Source organism: Mirounga leonina, unplaced genomic scaffold, assembly GCF_011800145.1.
Source record: "Mirounga leonina isolate KUSES-001 unplaced genomic scaffold, KU_Mleo_1.0 Mir_168, whole genome shotgun sequence".
In the NCBI taxonomy this organism is placed as follows: Eukaryota; Metazoa; Chordata; class Mammalia; order Carnivora; family Phocidae; genus Mirounga; species Mirounga leonina.
In genome coordinates, this window is record NW_023270426.1 from 53692913 (window position 1) to 53715692 (window position 22780).

Below are 22780 nucleotides of genomic sequence, written 5' to 3' on the forward strand. Positions count from 1 at the left end.
AAGGATGCCCTTTGCAGCATTGTTTCTAATAGCAAAAATAATGAAGCCAGCTTAAAGGCTTATTATAGGAACTGGTGAAATACAGGATGCTGCATTCATCTAATGGAAAACTATATGGTTGTTAAAAACAACCCAGAAAAACTGTATTTGCTGATTTGGAACATTCTCCAAGATACACTGTATTTTAAATGAAGAAAGGAATGTACCAAACAGTGTTTATAATATGCATCTTATTATGTAAAAAAAAAAAAAAATGAGCATATTTTACTGAGTGTCCTGAGTAATGAACAAAACATCAAAGACTGCTCTCCCAGAGCTTATATTATGGTGGGTAGAGAAAGGCAATTCCCAAATATATAAATAAAATGATATGTGCTATGTGCTGTGATGAAAATAGAGCATGGCAAAAGGAATAGAGAATGCAGTGTGTTTTAGACAGAGTAATGAGGAAGGAGTTAGCCAGGCAGAGAAAAGGGCAGTACCAAGGGGCAATGACATGAGAAAGCTTAGCTATGTCCCAGTTCAGGAATCCAGTCACAGGTTAGTGATAAATTCACATGGCACAATTACTCCTGTGAAATAAATTTATAAGATGTCCTGCTTAAACCATGATATTTCTCTCTGCGTTGCAGTGATTCTTCCTGTGAGAATGCACCCAGGAGCAATATGGTAGGCAATACTCATTATATTCACCTTGTGGTTGAGGTGTCCTAGACAATTGGTTGTCCAAGGTAACTAATTTGAAGACTAGAAGACAAAATCTCTATGTCTGTGTCCTTAAGTCACCCTTTGCTCAGAGGATCTTCCCCAAGATTAAGGGAGGATTAAGGGAGAATATTAAATATCTGTTTACTAGAACCTTGGCTCTCTTTCTTCAAGGCAGCCCATCCTTGGCATGACCCTTACCCTTTTTGCAGACATTTGTCATGTACAGGAGTCTTGTTAACCTTGTCTCTTCTGTCTCCCAGGCAATTAAACAGCTTCAGTCAGCTGTGCCTTGATTGTTTGATGACTTTCTCCTCTTCTCACTGATTTCACTGGAGTGAAGGCTAAATATAGGCACTGGCTTTCATATCTCCTAGGTCTTTCTATGCAGACAGACATGTTATCACTAGCAGATTATGCTTACAAGACATGGAAGAGGGAAGAATAGAAGTGGGGGGTTAGAGTGGTACTAAAAAAAAGAAAGAGGTTTTAGAAAGTTTCTTATCTAGTAAGATCAAATGCAGAAGGTAAATAGTGTGCCTTAACAACATGAACATGGACATAGCCTTAAGAAAATTAGAGAAATGGAATGAATGCCCGTAGACGCCAAGGAAGAGACCACAGAAATGTAGTTCTAAGGCAATTAAGATCAGTAAAAGCACTCTGAGATATTGACTAAAGAAATAAATGACCATTCTTTAAATCAGGTGCCTAAAGGGAACTGGAATGGAGTAGAAATGGATAAGAAGCCGAGTGGGGCGAGTGATGACCTTGAGTACACGGAGCCAGGGTGAGAGCCTGCTCCTTGCCTAGTGCTGATGGCTGGCCAGCAAGAATATGGACCTAGACTTGTTTGATCTGATTTGTCAAAAGAGATCTAAGACTTACTGTGAAAACCCTAGTTTTTGAATGTTGGGAATTTGTTAAAATACATTTATGTAGATATATTTAAGACATGACTGATCTCTCCCTTGTATTTTTAATGCACTGGCTTCCTTCGCTAGCCTTGTCTTGGGGCAATCTTAAGGCAAGTGATGAATATACTTGTTATATAGATGAAAAACCATTTTACTCCCTCTCTTAAAAAAAAAAAGATACTTTTATAAGGTTGAAGTATGGCACAAAAAGTTACACTTTGAGTATTGGTCTTAGAGAGGAAATTAGGATGCAGAAGACCCATTCCTGGGTCATGGTCACACTTTCTCTGATCTTGTTACGAGATCTAACACCAATGTCCAAATACTGACAAACATCAAATATTATCATGACATGATGAATAGTCAACTGGACTGGTTTAAATGTATTTCACGTTTAATTAGCCTACTTTCCCATAGTCATAAGAGATTGTTGGCCCTTGGCTTCAGAGTGTGTTTCAGAATAGGAAGTGGAGGCAGTGGTCCTGCATTTGGTCTATAAACCTTCCTCAAGGTCTACTCTGAAGCTGGCCCTGTGGAAATATTATGGGAATATTACGGGAATTAGTAAATTGAATGTAATACTAGCTCTGTTCTACGGAGCCTACTGTTCTACAGAGAAGATAAAACATGTTTACAAGAAATGACTCAAAGCACATAGAAAAAAGTTTTAGAGCAATTTATTATAAGCATAAACTTATCTACTGCTTCTATAGTGGCAACCAAGGTTATAATTTTCCAATCCAACAGCTTCAAATACTTTTCTTTTTACTATTAATGATATGAAAGCAGGAAGAGAACATCTGTAGAAAACCTGAATTAGTAATTTTAGTAAGAAATATTGAGTACTGAATACACTGTGTATCCCTGAGCTATATTTCATATGCATTATTTTATCAATCCTCACATTCACTCCAATAGTTAAGTACTACTTTTCACAATTAAAAAGCTACTGAAAATGAGAGAGTTAGTAATTTACCCCCAAATTGCAGAGTATTAGTAAAGGATTCAAAACTTGAATTCAGGTGGAGACCAGGCTTTTACCATTATGTTTATAAAAGTCTCCTGAAAAAATAAAAAAAATTGACGACAATTTTTTCTCTAATGAAGATAGGAAATTATTGTTTATAAGTATATTTATAAAAAGGTTTCTTAGTTAGATTCAGTTAATACTCATGGAATGCATTTTCTTTAATAGCTCTTTTATGATACAACCTGAAATTTCACTTTCTACTCTTAAGATGAATGTCCCTCTCCCAGGAGCATCCCTTCTGCCCTGCTGAGATCCCCTCACATCTCATTAGTAAAGACTGCCTCATATACTCATTCCAAAACCAGTCATTGGTGAAAGGAATGGGAGCAGTGTGACTGACAGGATAATCAAGATCATTCCCTCGGGCTGGGTTTGACTCAGGCTTCTCTAAGGTGTATGGCTGTGTGAAGGAGGGTAGACAGGAGAACGGAATGGGAATTTTGTTAGAAAGGAGAAAGAAGAAAGCTGCTGGGTAGCCAACCAAGAAGGACCGTTACAAAACAGTTCTAAATGTAGCTGAGAAAGGAACAACCATGGGGATCAAATAATCTGCAGTTCTTCTGAGATTGTCTCTTTGCGTTCCAGATGGTCCCCAACACTGGTACTTATCTGCCTCATAATTACAGCTTCATAGAAATTCAAGCTGGAAGGAACCATTCTGAGACCCAGACTATTAAATGTCTTCCCCAAAGTCACACAATAAATTAATGGCAAAGCCAGGGCAGGGTTTCTTGACTCTCTGAATAGAGTTTTTCTTTCTTTTTTTCACCCTTCAGACTTAGGAACTGTTGGAACTGCTTTAAAACTCATGGCAGGGCGCCTGGGTAGCTCAGTTGGTTAAGCGACTGCCTTCAGCTCAGGTCATGATCCTGGAGTCCCGGGATCGAGTCCCACGGCGGGCTCCCTGCTCAGCAGGGGGTCTGCTTCTCCTCTGATCCCCTTCCCTCGCGTGCTCTCTGTCTCTCATTCTCTCTCTCAAATAAATAAATAAAATCTTAAAAAAAAAAAAACAACTCATGGCAAGCACTGGTCTTTTTGTAATTAACAGCTCCTTATAATACATTTGTTTTGTTTGTTCAGCCTCCTAGAAACTAAATTGAGTCTGTGCTTTAAAAAGCCTGCTGAAGTCCTTATTCCCTGTTTTGATACCATGTGCGGGAACCACCACCATGTTCCTTCCCACCTCACATTTGATATGAATCCCTCTCTTTCAACATCTCTGCCTATTGCTTCCCCATCTTCTTCTGCTCCATCTGTGACCAGCTTCCTGTTTCTAAATAGACATTGTGGTCACCCCTCCCTCTTTGTGCCAGTTCCTAGCCACTAGTTGCTCGGGCTATGGTCTCAGTTGTTCTTTCTACAGCCTACCCAGTTGTGGTTGCCCCGTGCATCCATATTGTTGTATGTTCCCAAAGTGGGTTCTGGGATTATTTTGGTAACAACTGCATTGGGTGAGAGTCAAACTAATAATTAAAGTGTTGGGATGACTTTTCCTATTACAGGTTCTATCTTGTTTTTACAATCTAAGGGGAGCTGCTCCTTATACTCTTATTACATATACTGCACAAATAGCATGTGATTTATGGCCCACCACAAACCTGAATGCTTATGGTTTCCTTTGTGTTTTTCTTCATTTCTAGAACAAGATGTTGATAAATATAAAGAGCATCTTATGGTTGTGCTCTACCTTAATAGCAACCCATGCACTACATAAAGGTGAGTGTGGTAACAATTTCTTTGGTGCTTAGTGAAATAAAAATGTAAGTACTAGGGCATAGAATAGCAATATGGGGCCACTAGAATAAAGAATTAATTTTAATATATTTAGTGATTTATAGTGCTGAACACTTTCAGCTAAAATATTATTTTTTATTTAATAAATGGTTTTAAATCAATCAATCAAAATGAAATAATGAACAGAATGCTAAAGAAGCGAACGGATTTTCAGTAAATTCCCAGATTACTTTCAGACTGCAAAAAGGCTCATATATGGCATTGGACATATTTTTAAAATCTGTCTTCTTCAATATACTCAAAGACCTTCCTATGAAGAAAAGAAAGCTTATCAAACCCTCAGGAGGCTAGGGTTTGAGAAGAGTCAAAAAGACAAAGAGCAGGCTGACAGCCAAGTTTTTACCCACATCTATATTTCTTTTCTCTTCTCTTCCCTCCCCTTCTCTCCTCTCCCCTCCTCTCCTCTCCTCTCCTCTCTTTACTTCTCCTCTCCCCTCCCCTCCTCTCCTCCTCTTCTCTTCTCTCTCTCTCTCTCTCTCTCTCCCTCAAAGTAACTGGGTAAGTGCACATGCACTGTTTTCCTCAGCTTTAAATTATATATTCATCTAATGAAGTTTCTATAATTCCAAATTCCTGGACCGTAGTCCATGAGGGAAGATACTGCCCTGAGTTCTTTCTTTGTTTTAAGCCAAAGTCTAAACTCTATTTTAAGTGTCCCTCAAGGTTCTCCCCCTCTTTCCTCTATCATCCCTCTTCTGTTACTACCCATCTAAACCAACTCCATTTTCCATATTTCCTTTCTGTGTTCTCCCTTGTCCCTGGCTGCTTTTATCCTTCCCTGTCTGTGACCTTCCCCTTTACTTCCTGAAAGTAAGTAAACTTCCCCAAAGTCGCACAATAAATTAATGGCAAAGCCAGGGCAGGGTTTCTCCCCTCCCCTCCTCTCCTCTCCTCTCCTCTCCTCTCCTCTCCTCTCCTTTTCTCTCTCTTTCTCTCCCTCAGAGTAACTGGGTAAGTGCACATGCACTGTTTTCCTCAGCTTTAAATTATATATTCACCTAATGAAGGTTCTATAATTCCAAATTCCTGGACCGTAGTCCATGAGGGAAGATACTGCCCTGAGTTTCAGTGATCTGCTCCTCTCCAGACTCAGCTTCCACGTTTTTCTCACACTTACTCTATGCTTCAGACTCTCTGAACTAATTTGCAGTTCCACACATAGACTTTCATATTCCCAGACAGCCCAGGTGCTGTCTTCTTCAGTGTTTTCAGGAAGTAAAGGGGAAGGTCACAGACAGGGAAGGATAATAGCATCCAGGGACAAGGGAGAACACAGAAAGGAAATATGGAAAATGGAGTTGGTTTAGATGGGTAGTAACAGAAGAAGAATAATACAGAAAAGAGGGGGAGAACCTTGAGGGACACTTAGAGTTTAGACTTTCTGCTTAAAACAAAGAAAGAACTCACACAAACAATGGGGAAAAAACCCAAAACACTTATGATATAGCCCCTTGACGGTTTTTTAAAATAATAATAATTATAGCTAGCAATATTGAATGATTTCTACATGTCAGGCCTTCTTCTGAGTATTTTACATAGTAAATTTATTGAATCTTAACTTTCCAGTGAGACAGATGCTTCTATTCTCCCCATTTGGCAGATGAGGAAACTGTATTATCAAAAGCTTTGGAGGCATAGCTAATGTAGAAGATTATATAGCAGTTTAGTTATGGAGCCTGGAGTTGAACCTGGGCAGGCTCCATAGTCCATGCTCTTAACCACTGTATTATACGTTAGGCCAAGAATCAAGTTCTTTGTACATATGTGATCATGATTAAGAGATGTAATTAGTTGGGGGCTGATTTCAGAAGAATTTAATTTTTTCATATGAGGGGCAAGAGTTGAAAACATAAGATCCACATAAAGCAGAGTTGCCAAGTTCATAGTGTGATACACTGCAGTAACTTGCTATGAGTCAACACAAGTATTTTCATCTTAAGCTTTTCTCTGCTTATTCCTAAGCACTCAAAAGATCAATAACTAATATTAATGAATACCTTGTCTCCTGGTTATTGGCTTTATTTTAATGCATGAAGAGGTCTGTGCTTTAACAATACTTATTATATTGATTATCTAGTGTTGACTTGGTTGTTTGGATATTCCTCTAATATCAGTAAATGAGTCATGCAGTTATGAGTAAATGAATGAACAAGAGAGTGATATTTATCACCTGAGAGAGTAATAAATTCCCATATTCTCAATCTGACATTTATTTGGCCAAGGTGTGTGTGTGTGTGTGTGTGTGTGTGTGTTTGGTCAAATTGTGTAGATGGAATTTACGTCATTCTTCTCCACAGAATTTACTGACAAAGAATGAAAGGTAAATGATCATTCATTATTCAGAGATTTCTCCCTCAATATACTCATTTGGACCACAAACTATCTGGTGGGAACAGTGAACTTTTTGTTAACATTCATTTTTATAACTTGCATTGTTCACAATTTCAGACAAGTTCTTGCAGGTAGCATTTTTTAAAAACATGCATGGTCTATAAACATAATCTTCTGAACTACTAAATTTCTTCCTTAAAATATTTAGATTCAGTGAACTTAGTTCTTGCGACCCAGTGCATTAAGACTCAAAATTTTATACACAAAAGACTTGACCACACAGCTTCTTGTTAATCCTGTTGTTAAGACTGGATTCTACGTGAATATATATTTATATCCAACTGAAGCTTTTAATTTTCTTGTATCTATAAACATCTAGAACAATAAATAACCCTTGGGAAATTTGCCTTTTGACATCATTTTGTTCCAATATATTTTTTCATAACAGCACAGTTATTGAGCAATGCTCTGAGTTTCAAAAACCACCCAAATGGATAGATTTGACTGACTCTCATATCTGCCTCTACACATCTAAAATTGTGAAAAGAATTATAATTTAGTAATAAATATTACAGAATTGAATATCATTTATCTTAAATTCATTTTTTAGGGAAATGATAAGAATCTCATAATTTATATCATAATTGAGGTTGATGGTAAAGCTGTTTATTTTCCATTAAAAGAGCAATACTTTATTTGTGGTAAAGTTAATCATCTAAATAATTCTTCAGGAAGGAAGATGGGATTTCCTAGAACATATGATAAATGTAAATTAGGAGATTTTTAGATCATAGAATTCTCACCCCTTCCCTTCTCAGAACCCCTATTCTTGGCAAAAAAAAAAAAATCTTTGTGTCATCATCATCTCCCTAATGGGGCCCAAATTAAAGGATTATGAATCAGGTAGGGAGTCCCCTGTGGACTTTATAGATTTATTTAAAAGATCATGAAATTACTAAGAGCTGCCAATGCAGATAGCAATTAAAGAAATAGGATGGGATAGAAATAGGATGGGATAGAAATAGGATGGGTCTAGACTCTGCAAAGGAACTAAAACTAATTTAGGGACAATGGGAAAACCCAATAAATACCAAAGCTGAAAGATCCCTTGATTAGTTGTGAGGAGACTTTCCTTCTCACCACCCAGGTATGTAACCAGCCAGCTGGGAGCTTGAATGTCACTTCCTCTCAGTGGAGCATCTGTAGAAAGTGATTGGACTAGTTTCACTCTGAGGGTTCACTTTAAGTGAGATAATTTATTTTGTCAGCCAAGGAGTTAATAGAATGGAATTGTCCCCTTGATACTATATTCTAAGATGATAATGATCTTAGTAACATCTTAAAGACTAACTTAGTGCAGTTAATAGTATATTTTATTTTTATTTAATTTTGTTAAGTGCCTTAAATCCTGTTTTGGGACAAGTTATATATAGATTAGTAAGATGACAAAGAAATGCATGACAACAATGACCATTATAAATTAGAAATATGTGAGTGATTTCTATCAAATACTGTAAATATAATACTGTATTGATTATTTTAGATTTATTTGTATCATATAAAAGGTTTTATAGGCCAGTCATCTTGAAGTTAAATTTCAGTCTTTAATAGTAGAGAGTATTTTTTTCTTTTCTTTCTTTTTTTTTTTAAAGATTTTATTTATGTATTTGACAGAGAGATACACAGCGAGAGAGGGAACACAAGCAGTGGGAGTGGGAGAGGGAGAAGCAGGCTTCCCGCCGAGCAGAGAGCCCGATGTGGGGCTCGATCCCAGGGCCCTGGGATCATGACCTGAGCCGAAGGCAGACGCTTAACGGCTGAGCCCCCCAGGCGCCCCGAAAGTATTTTTTTCTTAAAGTCCATAATATCTCCTTATCTTCCTGCAGTTTTCAAAATGACTTATCCGCAACTGAATCCTCAGTGCTGTGTTGACAGCTATATAATTTCTGATGCATGTTTATATTGAGATGTATGTTACCAATACCTTGACTACTAACACACACTAGGTGTTAGACACATGGCATTTTGTTAATTAAGAAATATTATTTCACTCCATCTGGAGGCTACTGTTAACTTGTTCATCATATTTTCATGAAGTAGGACTGCTTGTGTATTGACATAATTTCTATTGTTATTGCCAACACATTGTCTAGCCAATTTGTAGGAACTAGAAGATGGGGGGGGGGAGGAAAGAAAGGGGTATGAATTCCTGTAAGAGTAAAAGAACAGGTTTTTTTTTGCATGTGATAGTGTTAAATTGCAGTCAAGGTATTCTTTCTTATTAAAAGTTTAAGGGCTTAAACAGAAAGACATTATGCAGATTAATACTCTAGGTGGGTTAGATAAACAGACCAAAATTTCCCCCCAGGATACAATTGAGAGGTAATGTTTCACTGCAAAGTGATTGCAGCTGGATTTGTCATTATGATGAAAGCCTTTGGTTCGAACACTGAACCAAATGAGGGTCCTTCAAGTGTTAAACTTCCTCTTGCTCCAGTCTACTAAAGTACATTTTTAAAATTTTTGCTTCCTCTTTGCATTTTATTTTCATTTCCTCTAAGGTAATGTGGCAGTTATCTTAAATGTTTTTCCTCTTCTGACCTGTAGATATAAATTTGCCTTTCAACTGCTCTTCCTAACATCGGTCCAGTCTTTGAAACCTGCATTACTGATTCTAGTCTCTGCCTTCCTGTACAGCCTTATTCTATCACCTATTTTGTTCGTGTTGAACCCTAAGTTACAAATACTTCAAAATAAATGCCATATTTTTAGTACATAAAAATGAGCATTATGAATCCCTGTCTTTGTTGCAAAACATTATTAAAATTGTATACTATTCTTTATATATAAAATCATTCTAATTATCTCACATATTGAAGATGTAACCAAACCAAGGCAAGGGTTTCTTATCCATTCACTTATTTAATAGACTCAGTTGAGTTTTCTAGGACCATTAATTTGGTATTTTCTCTTTCTTCTAGTCAAAGTGGAAGAAAGCCCACCTGTTAAGGGCTCCCTCTCTGGAAAAGTCAACCTACCTTGTCATTTTTCAACCCTGCCTACCTTACCACCCAGTTACAACACCTCCAGCGAATTTCTCAGAATCAAATGGTCTAAGATTGAATTGGACAAGAATGGAAAAGATCTGAAGGAGACTACGGTTCTTGTAGCCCAAAATGGGAATATCAAGATTGGTCAAGGCTATCAAGGAAGAGTGTCCGTGCCCACACATTCCGAGGTCGTGGGTGATGCCTCACTCACCATGGTCAAACTGCGCGCCAGTGACGCGGGTCTCTACCGCTGTGATGTCATGTATGGGATTGAAGACACACAAGACATGGTGTCATTGGCGGTGGATGGTAAGGCTTTCTAAGTCTGGAAGACAGTAGTGTAACATGATACCTGGTTCAGAAGTGTTGTGAAACTGTACCCAAAGTAACTATAGTTCAGGGTTTGGGCAAGTGCAAGAAATATCAGTCATTTCAACAGTTCATGCCTTTCACCAAAAATGAGCTGTTATTTCTTCAAGGGTCAAGGAAGGTGACTTTTTGCACAGCAACTTCCCTGACTCAATACAGTCAAGAGCAAGTGCAGTATTGCGGAAATGATGAATACCTCAAGACATGATAAATAGCTCAAGAATTATTACTTCATTATTGAGACCTATCAATGATACTTTTTTTTTTTTAAGATTTTATTTATTTATTTGACAGAGAGAGAGACAGCGAGAGAAGGAACACAAGCAGGGGGAGTGGGAGAGGGAGAAGCAGGCTTCCTGCGGAGCAGGGAGCCCGATGTGGGGCTCGATCCCAGGACCCCGGGATCATGATCTGAGCCGAAGGCAGACGCTTAACGACTGAGCCACCCAGGCGCCCCTCAATGATACTTTTTAAGACCATAAAGACTGATCTACAGTTTAATTTTTACAATATGTGTGTATGCACATATACACACACACACATACTCACATGCTACCTTTTCTCCTTTTTTCTCGCTGTCCTAGCATGATTATTAAAACCTTTGAGTTTGTTCTTAAGAAATATAAATTCCATCTTACATTGAAGAAATGAAGCACTTAATAAGTATCATGGTACCTTTCACAGTGCCTTAGAAAGACCAGACTTAATAAACATTTGAATTGGATCAAAATAAAACTCAGTGAATTTTTTTTAAAGGTAATACGCTAGCTGTTATACATTAAGTCTTGCAATGAGGCATTTTCATTTTAGCCCCTTTTCTGTGGTGGTTTATATGTCATTTGAATTTAAGTTAGGAGACAAAGCAAAGAAAAATCGCTTTAATTGGGTACACACATAAGACCATAGCTCTTGGAAACAGAATATTTTGGCAAGTTATTAAGCAAAATTCTAATACCCAAACATGATGGAACAGATTTTTCTTCCATCCCTCCATTTCCCTGTAAAATATTTACCTTTCAGAAATATATACAAAGGGTTTTATTAAAACTTTCTTGTGTAGCCAAAAGGAAATTCTTTGAATTTCAGATGCAACGAATTAATTTTCTGTACATCCTTTTATGTTCAGATTCTGTTTCTCTCTCCTTCCAATCTATTTTTATATTGTCCAGGCATCCACTAAATATTCTGGGCTCTTCATTCTTTTAACCTTTTTATTATTTATTTTAGTTAGCCTAGGACTGTTTTGCTCTAGTGATATTTTTCTATTTCTCTTTGTGTGTGTGTTTGTATGTTTGTGTGTATTATATTTATATCTTGTATAAACATACAGATTATTAATAAATTATAAATATATATAGTAGTGGTAGATACACACTATGTATAATTTATATATATGTTTTTAAAATCCCAAAAGGAGTTTAACAATTTCTTACTATTTTCATCATTAAAGAATTAGCAATGGATTTGCCCCTTGCCCCTCTTAAACAATGAAAATCCTCCACTTAATCTCCTTAGCCCCATGAGGTCTTCAAATTATCCCAACAATTGCAGATACTTATACCGACTGATATGCCCTGCCCTGCTCTTAGAGGCCCCTTTGTGCCCCCTTACTGCCAGTCTTCAGTGCACATGGAAGATTTTTAATTACCAAGAGGACTATTTGAAGCTTTGATCAACATAAGACTAATTTAAAACCGTTTCAATTCTTGCTTAAGCCTTAGAGATCATTATAAACTCTCTCATACTTACCAGATAGCACAATATATACTTCCTGGCAATTTTATTGTAGTTCTGTAGAGGTACAGATTTTCTGAAAGGCATGTGATGAATTTTTCGTTGCAATATCAGAAATGGGAAAATGAATGTTAATTGTCAGTACATCTACTCGGTGACTGTGCAGGTCTTTTTGAGTTGACACTTATCAGAGGTGCTTATCTATGACATGGCTAGTTTGTCACCCTGTAGTTATTTTATTGGCACATACCTGTCTCGGGAGAAGGAGACAATCTAAGGATGGGCATGTGGAAGACAGTCTCTTAAGTCAGGCTTTGGGATATAGACTGTTGTCAACCCCAGGGAATTACTAGGAATAAAAAGACAGTGGAAGGTATCTTGGAAACCACAGTTCATTCTGCATAACAAAAAAAAGTGGTCTTAGGCAATATGACCTTTTCTTTTAAAAAAAAAAAAAGATTTATTTATTTATTTGAGAGAGAGGGAGAGTGTGAGTGGGGTGAGGGACTGAGGGAGAAGGAGAGCATCCCAGGCAGACTTGCACTGAGCGTGGAACCTGGCACCAGACTCAATCTCACAACCCTAAGATCATGACCTGAGCTGAAATCAAGAGTCAGACACTCAACCGACTGAGCAAACCAGGCCTCCTGGCAGTGCAACTCTTAATAAATTCTCATCCATAAGACCCAGTTGCCCCAATTTCTATTTTCCAATGACTTCCCAGGTACTTACTGTGACTCACTTTGCAGTCTTGTAGAAATGAGTCACCATATTTACTCCAGTTAAAAATAAAGATGCTCCTGTTGAAGTTGGGGGGAGCTCCACCCCCCCACCCCCTAGCTGCTCTTCCCTCAGCCCTTTGACAATTCCTTGAGCCCTGGAGCACCATTCAAGAACCACTAGATTATGCAACTCCTAACATACAGCAGAGTGGAATTTGAAGCAAGTACTGAGATGCCTAGCTTCAACTCAGGGGATAAAAATCATACATTTTATCTGTCTTAGTGGAAACCCTCAGTTATGCTAGTCACATGGTGAATATGATAAACATTGGGTAGTGTTCAGTAGCCTATCCAACATTTTTAAAGCCTTTACATAATTTGACTTTTATATCAGATAACGTAAGCAATATCCGTTATACTTTATGGTGGGGGAGATTAACATATATGGTTAAGGAACAAATTAGGGACTGGAACAAGCTCTCACTCATACACAGTCCATTGTCTTTGCCATCTTAGTACATTATTTCTGGAAGTAAATATCTCAAATGTTTTATGTTTGGAGGAAGTGGTGTTAGTGAATGTTCCACGGGCTTCTGTTGAGTCGCCCCGGGTAAAATCATGAAGTAGGGCAAGTTGATCCTGTGACCCCCTTAACTCTTTGTATCTCCTGCAGCACCAACTCCCTTTAGTTGTCCAGTCTCCCCATGATAATGTGAAGACTACCTGTAATTAGAACAACTCTCCACCACTTGGGATTTAGTGGCTTAAATCTTTTTCTTAGATTGTCTTCATGAGAATAGAACATTCCTGGCCAGGAAACTTCCTAATGGAGCAGAATAGGACACCTGGGTGAATGGCATTTCTAGGGCTCCTCACATCACCATAATTCTGTGTGGTGCTACACCAAGTGAAAATAAAGGATCACCATAGTGTTATACCATGTGAGCAATGACTTTGATGTATTGCGCCAGTAAAAAACTTTGCAAAGTATGGTGGGATATTTTAACCTGCCTGTAATCGCTTGCTGCTCTCTTGGCAGGGGTTGTGTTTCACTACAGAGCGGCGACCAGCAGGTATACTCTGAATTTTGAGGCGGCACAGAAGGTTTGTTTGGATGTTGGAGCAGTCATAGCAACCCCAGAGCAGCTCTATGCCGCCTATGAAGATGGATTTGAGCAGTGTGACGCAGGCTGGCTGGCTGATCAGACTGTCCGGTGAGAGGTCTGGGGGCCTCAGGCTGTAATTCATTCATCTGAGAGGAAGAATCAAGTGCTATTGACTAGTCTTTTATTTCCCCAGGTATCCCATCCGGGCTCCCCGAGTAGGCTGTTACGGAGATATGATGGGGAAGGAAGGAGTCAGGACTTACGGATTCCGTTCACCTCATGAAACTTACGACGTGTACTGCTACGTGGACCACCTGGATGGTACGATGTTTGAATTCCTAATGCTTCCTTCGAACTCAGGAAATTGAAGACAGACTGGGAGCACGTAGGACTAGAGCAAGTTTTCATACTTGTTTGGATTCCAAGCAGCAGCATTTAGTTTAAATGACCATATGATTGTGGTAAAATAAGCTTAAATTAAAGTGGAAAGAGAAGGAGGAGTGTGCAAATGGTTATGCAGGTTAGAAATGTCTTCAGTTAATGGCAGGTTTTCTTTCAGGCATGCTGCTGTTGGACTGTTTCCAATACACTTTTAGAGCCTTAAGAATAGAAAGCTGTATGGGTGGTACCTATTCTTGTGAGAACTTCAGGTAAAGTCCTGTGATGACAAACCACTGTGAATCCAAGTGCTGATAAACACCCTGAAGCTCAACTAAATAGCTGAAACTAGCCCAGGAGGGACTGTCAGGTTTTACTTCTTTTCCTGTTAACTTTGCTGCACTAATATTCAGGGCAATTGTTCATTCATTAAAGAAACCACCGACCGTGTGCTGGGTGCTCTGCTAGTTGTTAGGGATATGAAGCCAGGAGGATAAAGGCCTTGCTTTTAAGATGCTTACAGCCTGATTGATTTTGGCACAATCATCTCTCACTTGGCATAAGTTAGAGGTTCTTAAAGACAAGTATGAGTTCAATAGTGGCATCCAAGGGGCACAGTACAGTTTTATTGTAAGACGCATGGAACAGAAGTTTCTGTGACTTTTGAAATGGAGTCTCCTTTGTATTAACAGGCAGCTTAAAGTCTAAATATATAAGGGGGAGTTCTGAATTGAGTTACTCTTTTAATTTTGGCTGGGTGCATATAGAAAGGATAATCTCAATTTTCTTACGCGTAAAATAAAGAGGTTGGACTAGATAATTTCCATGGTCCCTTCCAACATTAAAATTCTATGATTCTGTGAATTGAATAAACCACCTCAGAGACTGAAAGCTACAAACTAAGCAGCTTATATTTTCCTAATGCCCTGACCAAATTTGAATAAGAAGCCCGGCTTACCAGAAGGCTGCTTAAGTGGGGTTCTCTAACATCTTAACATTCTTATTATAACTGTCCTTTAAAACTGGTAAATGTATTTTCTAAAGTAGAACTTCAGATGCTAACCATTTCCATTTTTGCATAGGGACGAAGGGAAAACATACAAAATCCAACCTATGATATATATGTGATATATATATTGAATTTTGAATATAAAATATATGTATATATATACAGAATTTGAATGTTTTTATTTGGGCACATAAAAGTTGAAAGAGAAAGGCAGAAGAATCAGTATAACTACTAATTCAAGCACTGACTGAAATTTCTGTGAGCAGAGTAACAAGGTTTTTCATTGTTTTATAGAAGGAATTTAACAGTTCTGAAGGATATTCAGTATGTTTACAGTGACATTGTTCTGGAAATTTTTTCTTCCGTGTTTTTTGTCCCTTGGAATAATTTGCAAATCTCTGGACACTGGTTTTTTCTCTCTTGACCTGAAATTGGACTGGTGTGGTGGGGGAGGTTAGAGAGGCCTTTGCGACTGGCGATGAATGAGGAAGATCACAAGATCACTCTTGTAAACGTCTGTCTCCTTCCTTTACTGAAGTGTATGCCTCTCTTTGAAGTAAAGGCCATTGGCTGAACTTTGAATTGATAAAAACTCTTGTGGAAAGTTGACTATATAAAGTTACATCTGATGTTTCAATTGCCACATCAATGACAGATTATTTGAAAGTAAGCCAAAATTCCTCATAAGAGAGATTTATTACTATATTCAGGGGTATCATAATTGCCACCTATATTTTATTGTATTTTTGACAGCCAAGTGTGTGTGTGAGCGTCAGTAAAAAATAGAGATATTGATGCAATCAGAGTGCATGTGATGGAAAATATATCCAGTTACGAACTAAGGTGCAATAACTTTCGATCAGAAGCCAAATATTGCAGGTGGCCTAATGAAAAAGTCAATTAAGTGTAAAATGAAGCATAGTTTAAAAAGGTAATTAATTTTGTTTTAATTTAGTCATTTAAAATGAAAGGCATTTAGTTAACAGAATGTCAACCCTCTTTTTTTTCTTCTTGTTTTATAATGTCATATTCATTCTGTTGTATGTATTTCTTTATAAAATTCAAATAATTATACTCTATTAAATCCAGCTAGTTTAGGGAGAAAAAAAAACTAATCTGGTTCTTATTCTAAGATGGTGATTATAGCACAGTTATACATACTAATATAATATTCAATTCTATTTTTAAAAATAACCTAGTAAATGTAAAACAGCAGTTATATTAGCTATATCCACAAGCCAGAATTCCAGTATGAGCCTGTATTTTTGGAAATGGTCTAGACACTGTGGTGGCTTATTAGCCATGATTCGGTAACAGAGCACTATTACCAAGAAATTAAGGGAATTAAGATTCTAAAGTAGGAAATCTAGAAATTAAGATAATCACAAAATAATCCTTATTAGAAAGTTTAATCTGTGTTTCCTGGTGAGGTAGCTTTGGAAAACATTGAGAGGGTTCCTTATTAGGAAGTTTAATTTGGGTTTCCTGGAAACATAGGTTTGGAGAACTTTGAGAGCATTTAGAATAGAATTGAGATGATCATACAGTTCGGAAAATTGAGTAAAGGACTGGCGTTATTTAGGAGTGGTAAAGACAATGCTGAGAGAGGAGTCTGGGGAGGTAGTTAAGGTCCCTGTAATTAAGAACAGGAAGGACCTCAACTGAATCCCAGCTCTGTCACTTACTAGTTGTGAGATCCTAAACAAGGCTTTACCTCTGTTTCAGTTTCTTCTTCTCTGTCATAGCGACAATTAGAATACTTACTTTTTAATCAGGGTATGAAAATGAAGCAAGTTAACGTGTAAAGCTTTTATCACAGTGCGTGTCTCAAAGTAAGTGCTCAATAAATAATAGCTTATGGATATATGAAAGGTTCTTTATTTCCACTGAATTCATAAAAAGAATAAATGACTTAAAATTGCAACTCTGTGAATTAGGTTCAATATAAGGAAAAATTTTCTGATAATACTGCAAAATGTAGAAATAATCCTGACAGACTGTAAAATTTCTTCTCTGGAGTGTTCTTAAAACTAGAATTTTTCTGAGATGTTCTGACTGCAATGTTCTGTCAAAGTCTGAGTCCTGGTACTTTGAAGTGTATAGAAAAGAACTGGAAATGGCTCATTTTATGAAGAAGGATGACTTTCATGTCAAGGCATTTTGAATACGATAAATTGCTTGAATATTACTTGAATATTACTAAGAATTAAAATTAATACAGTGACAAAACCAGAATTCCTGTGTTATCCCTCCTAAATAGTATAAAATAAGTTTATTCTCTGATTAGAATATTATATTCTTGACTAACAGTGTTCAGGAATCAATCTGGTATCTGATTCCTCATAGGAGGTCATGCTAGTGGGAGATTTAAATAATTCTGAGAGTGCTTTGTGAATTAATGCATTCTGTGCTGAAAACTGGCCATTTGAATGCAATATATGTTAAGAAAAAAAAAAAAGAAGAAGAAAAAGGTAGCAGGAGGGGAAGAATGAAGCAGGGGAAATCGGAGGGGTAGACGAACCATGAGAGACGATGGACTCTGAAAAACAAACTGAGGGTTCTACAGGGGAGGGGGGTGGGAGGATGGGTTAGCCTGGTGGTGGGTATTGAGGAGGGCACATTCTGCATGGAGCACTGGGTGTTATGCACAGACAATGAATCATGGAACACTTCATCTAAAACTAATGATGTAATGTATGGGGATTAACATAAGAATAAAAAAAAAAAAAAAAAACCTGGCCGTTTGATAGGAAGTATGTGTGTCATAGCAAAACCAAATAAAACAAAAAAACAAACAAACAAAAAACTATCCTAAATAAGATAGATAAGCGAATGTTGGAAAGAATGGTGGTAGGTGAGGTCAGTCTGCTTTCATTGTCACGGGTGACCTGCTTAGTTTCCTTGCAAGTGAGTCAATACTTCCAGTCTCGTCCCTAGACCTGACAAATGATTGATCTAGGAGCTTCTTGCTCCTCTGATATAGGCACCCTTGGGGACTTACATCTCATCCTTCTATGGCCTATATTTTCTATGTAACCCTACCCTGTGGCTATTACTTCTCCTGGAATAACTACTACCCTACTATTCTGATTTCCTGGTTTCACATAAGGTTCCCAGCACTTTGATGTGTCTGCACTATGGGCTGTCTCCTTCATCTCATATCCTCTTCCTAAGTCCTAGTTGATTTTTCTCACCTTTACATCTCCAAACCTTGAATATATGACTAACCACCCCCAAAGGTTTGCTTTGTCTCTGTCTCTCCCCTAAGACTGTGGCTTATGTATATCCCCACTATGTCCATGCTCCATAGATGGAATCACATAAATGTGTGAATTACTGAATTAACCTGCAAGCTAAAAGTGCCCACTCTACTCGCCTTGCTTTGCACTTACCCCTTGGATAACTTCACCCCTCTCCAGGCTTAATCGCTATTCTACTTGCTTCCCAAATTTTCATTGCTCCAATTTCCTTATTAGTTTGTATAATGTCATACTTGTTCTTGTAGGTAAACTGTACATCAAATGCCTTGTAGGATGGGGCATGAAAGTACACCAAAATAACAAATAAGTGAAAATGGAAATGTTAGTTTCTAGTTTTGCATGTTTACCCCTGAATTCTCTTCTGATTTCCATACCCATGTTTCTAGTTTGTGAATCATTTCCGTGTCTCATCTCTGGTTTTGATTCTCACAGATAATCCCTATGCCTTTAACAGACCTTCAAGGGGCCTGTTTTACAACCATCAAAGAGCTTGAACACTGTGTCCATGTTCTTCTCCTATTCAAAATCCCGTGGTGAATTTTCTGTCGTCTTCCTCCTCAAGCATAAACTCTGCATAATCTTTGAAGTCCCCCAAACCTGGCTAGAGGGTAACCAATTCAACCTTGTTTCCCTCTTTCCAACATGACACGTGCATCAGCCCTCCACAGACCCTGTGTTTGCTCCCACCTGCAGTTCTGCTTTGGTCCTCTCAGAGAACATACACCCCTCAGCTTTCCAACACTCTGCTCTTCCCTGTACCTGAAAACTTACTGCTTCCAAGAGCCCATCTTTGGCTCTTCCAGATCACATGATTTCCGTAGTCTGAACTCCCTCTTCCACATGTTTGGTGTTTAATTGTCCTTTAGTTGCTATATAGTCACCAAATACAAAATGTGATCTGTTAGTTTTGTTTTGCAAAACTTCTGTAACTGCCTGTAGAGATAAGGCCATAAACATCTTCTCTACCTCTCTCAATCTCAATGAAGGACCTATTCCATTAATACGAACATAATAGTTACTCAAGAAATACTTGGTGGTAAATGCATTATTTTTTTCAGACTTTGTCTCTTTTGGAATACAATTACTACTACCCTTCCATTTCTATAATATTTGAAAAAAATGCTTCACTTTGTTCACCAAATTTACTAAGAATCTATTTTTTCTCATCTTTACTTGATCACCATGATACTAATTTTTCTCTTTGAATTGCTCCTCTCACTCTTCTCCATGGTGTCTCTTAGAAAGAATTCCTTCCTAGTGATACATTTTCTCTTTTCCAGCTTCTCACAGTAATTTTTCCCTTTCTTGCCATCCTAGCCAGTCATCCCCTCTGGGATTGGTTCCTTTGTCCCTATTCACAATTTAGCACTTAATTTTTATACTGCTTCCACATGTCAAAATCAAAGATAGTTCTATCACCTTCATAACTGTGTAATACTTCTATGACATCCTTGTGTCTGGCCTAAAACCAAAAAATAACCTTTCCTTTTTGTTATGATATGATCCCCTTTAGATATGCAAAGCTAAAAATTTAGGTGAAGGCCCGAATGTCCTTAAACAGAATTTAAGCAGGGCTTAAAGGTTCAGGCTTTTTTGGAGGCTTTGATTGGATAGAAATCAGATATCAAATCTGGAAATTGTGTGATTTCCTGCGATAGATTCTCAGATTGACTTTTAATTTTGTTTCTTTCTTTCTTTTATTTTATTATGTTATGTTAATCACCATACATTACATCATTAGTTTTTGATGTAGTGTTCCATGATTCATTGTTTGTGTATAACAACCGGTGCTCCATTCAGTACGTGCCCTCCTTAATACCCATCACCAGGCCAACCCACCCTCCTCCCCTCTAGAACCCTCAGTTTGTTTCTCAGAGTCCATAGTTTCTCATGGTTTGTCTCCCCCTCCGAATTCCCCCCCTTCATTTTTCCCTTCCTACTATCCTCTTTTTTTTTAACATATAATGCATTAGTTTCAGAGGTACAGGTCTGTGATTCAACAGTCTTACACAATTCACAGCGCTCACCATAGCACATACCCTCCACAATGTCTATCACCCAGCCACCCCATCCCTCCCACCCTCCACCACTCCAGCAACCCTCAGTTTGTTTCCTGAGATTAAGAATTCCTCCTGTCAGTGAGATCATATGATACATATCTTTCTCTGATTGACTTATTTCGCTCAGCATAATACCCTCCAGTTCCATCCACGTCGTTGCAAATGGCAAGGTTTCATTCCTTTTGATGGCTGCATAATATTCCATTGTGTGTGTGTGTGTGTGTGTGTGTGTGTGTGTGTATATATATATATATACCACGTCTGCTTTATCCATTCATCTCTCGATGGACATCTTGGCTCTTTCCATAGTTTGGCTATTGTGGACATTGCTGCTATAAACATCAGGGTGCACGTACCCCTTTGGATCCCTACATTTGTATCTTTGGGGTACATACCCAGTAGTGCAATTGCTGGGTCGTAGGTAGCTCTATTTTCAATTTTTGAGGAACCTCCATACTGTTTTCCAGAGTGGCTGCACCAGCTTGCATTCCCACCAACAGTGTAGGAGGGTTCCCCTTTCTCCACATCCCTGCCAACATATGTCATTTCCTGGCTTGTTAATTTTAGCCATTCTGACTGGGGTGAGGTGGTATCTCATTGAGATTTTGATTTGGATTTCCCTGATTCCGAGTGATGTTGAGCACTTTTTCATGTGTATGTTGGCCATTTGGATGTCTTCTTTGGAAAAAATGTCTGTTGATGTCTTCTGCCCATTTCCTGATTGGATCATTTGTACTTTGGGTGTTGAGTTTGGTAAATTCTTTAAAGATTTTGGATAATAGCCCTTTATCTGATGTGTGATTTGCAAATATCTTCTCCCATTCTGTCGGTTGTCTTTTGGTTTTGTTGACTGTTTCCTTTGCTGTGCAAAAGCGTTTTATCTTGATGAAGTCCCAATAGTTCATTTTTGCCCTTGCTTCCCTTGCCTTTGGCCATGTTTCTAGGAAGAAGCTGCTGCGGCTGAGGTCAAAGAGGTTGCTGCCTGTGTTCTCCTTTAGGATTTTGATGGACTCCTGTCTCACATTGAGGTCTTCCAACCATTTGAAGTTTATTTTTGTGTGTGGTGTCAGGAAATGGTCCAGTTTCATTCTTCTGCATGTGGCTGTCCAATTTTCCCAACACCATTTGTTGAAGAGACTATCTTTTTTCCATTGGACATTCTTTCCTGCTTTGTTGAAGATGAGTTGACCATAGAGTGGAGGGTCCATTTCTGGGCTCTCTATTCTGTTCCATTGATCTTTGTGTCTGTTTTTGTGCCAGTACCATACTGTCTTGATGATTACAGCTTTGTAATAGAGCTTGAAGTTCGGAATTATGATGCTGCCAGCTTTGCTTTTCTTTTTCAACATTCCCCTGGCTATTCGGGGTCTTTTCTGGTTCCATACAAATTGTAGGATTATTTGTTCCATTTCTTTGAAAAAAGTTGATGGTATTTTGATAAGGATTGCATTAAATGTGTAGATTGCTCTAGGTAGCATTGACATCTTCACAATATTTGTTCTTCTAATCCATGAGCATGGAACATTTTTCCATTTCTTTGTGTCTTCCTCAATTTCTTTCATGAGTATTTTATAGTTTTCTGAGTACAGATTCTTTGCCTCTTTGGTTAGATTTATTCCTAGGTATCTTACGGTTTTGGGTGCAATTGTAAATGAGATCGACTCCTTAATTTCTCTTTCTTCTGTCTTGTTGTTGGTGTATAGAAATGCCACTGATTTCTGTGCATTGATTTTATATCCTGCCACTTTACTGAATTCCTGTATGAGTTCTAGCAGTTTTGGGGTGGAGTCTTTGGGGTTTTCCACATAAAGTAGCATATCATCTGCAAAGAGTGAGAGTTTGACTTCTTCTTTGCTGATTCAGATGCCTTTTATTTCTTTTTGTTGTCTGATTGCTGTGGCTAGGACTTCTAATACTATGTTGAATAGCAGTGGTGATAGTGGACATCCCTGCCGTGTTCCTGACCTTAGGGGGAAAGCTCTCAGTTTTTCCCCATTGAGAATGATATTCGCTGTGGGTTTTTCATAGATGGCTTTTATGATATTGAGGTATGTACCCTCTATCCCTATACTCTGAAGAGTTTTGATCAAGAAAGGATGCTGTACTTTGTCAAATGCTTTTTCTGCATCTGTTGAGAGGATCATATGGTTCTTGTTCTTTCTTTTATTAAGGTATTGTATCACACTGATTGATTTGCAGATGTTGAACCAACCTTGCAGCCCAGGGATAAATCCCACTTGGTTGTGGTGAATAATCCTTTTAATGTACTGTTGGATCCTATTGGCTGGGTGAGATCCTATTTTGTTGAGAATTTT

At 38.1% G+C, this 22780-nt stretch overlaps 1 protein-coding gene across 4 annotated transcripts in view; it reads left to right on the forward strand.

The window, feature by feature from the left end:
- VCAN (versican) overlaps positions 1-22780 on the forward strand; it is a 146428-nt gene that overhangs the window by 38806 nt on the left and 84842 nt on the right. For all 4 annotated transcript variants that reach the window (XM_035014786.1, XM_035014783.1, XM_035014785.1 and 1 more), the window contains 4 exons: positions 4293-4368; positions 9759-10136; positions 13692-13866; positions 13952-14079. In XM_035014786.1, coding sequence (XP_034870677.1) covers positions 4293-4368; positions 9759-10136; positions 13692-13866; positions 13952-14079 — 757 coding nt within the window. The remainder of the gene's footprint in view (positions 1-4292; positions 4369-9758; positions 10137-13691; positions 13867-13951; positions 14080-22780) is intronic.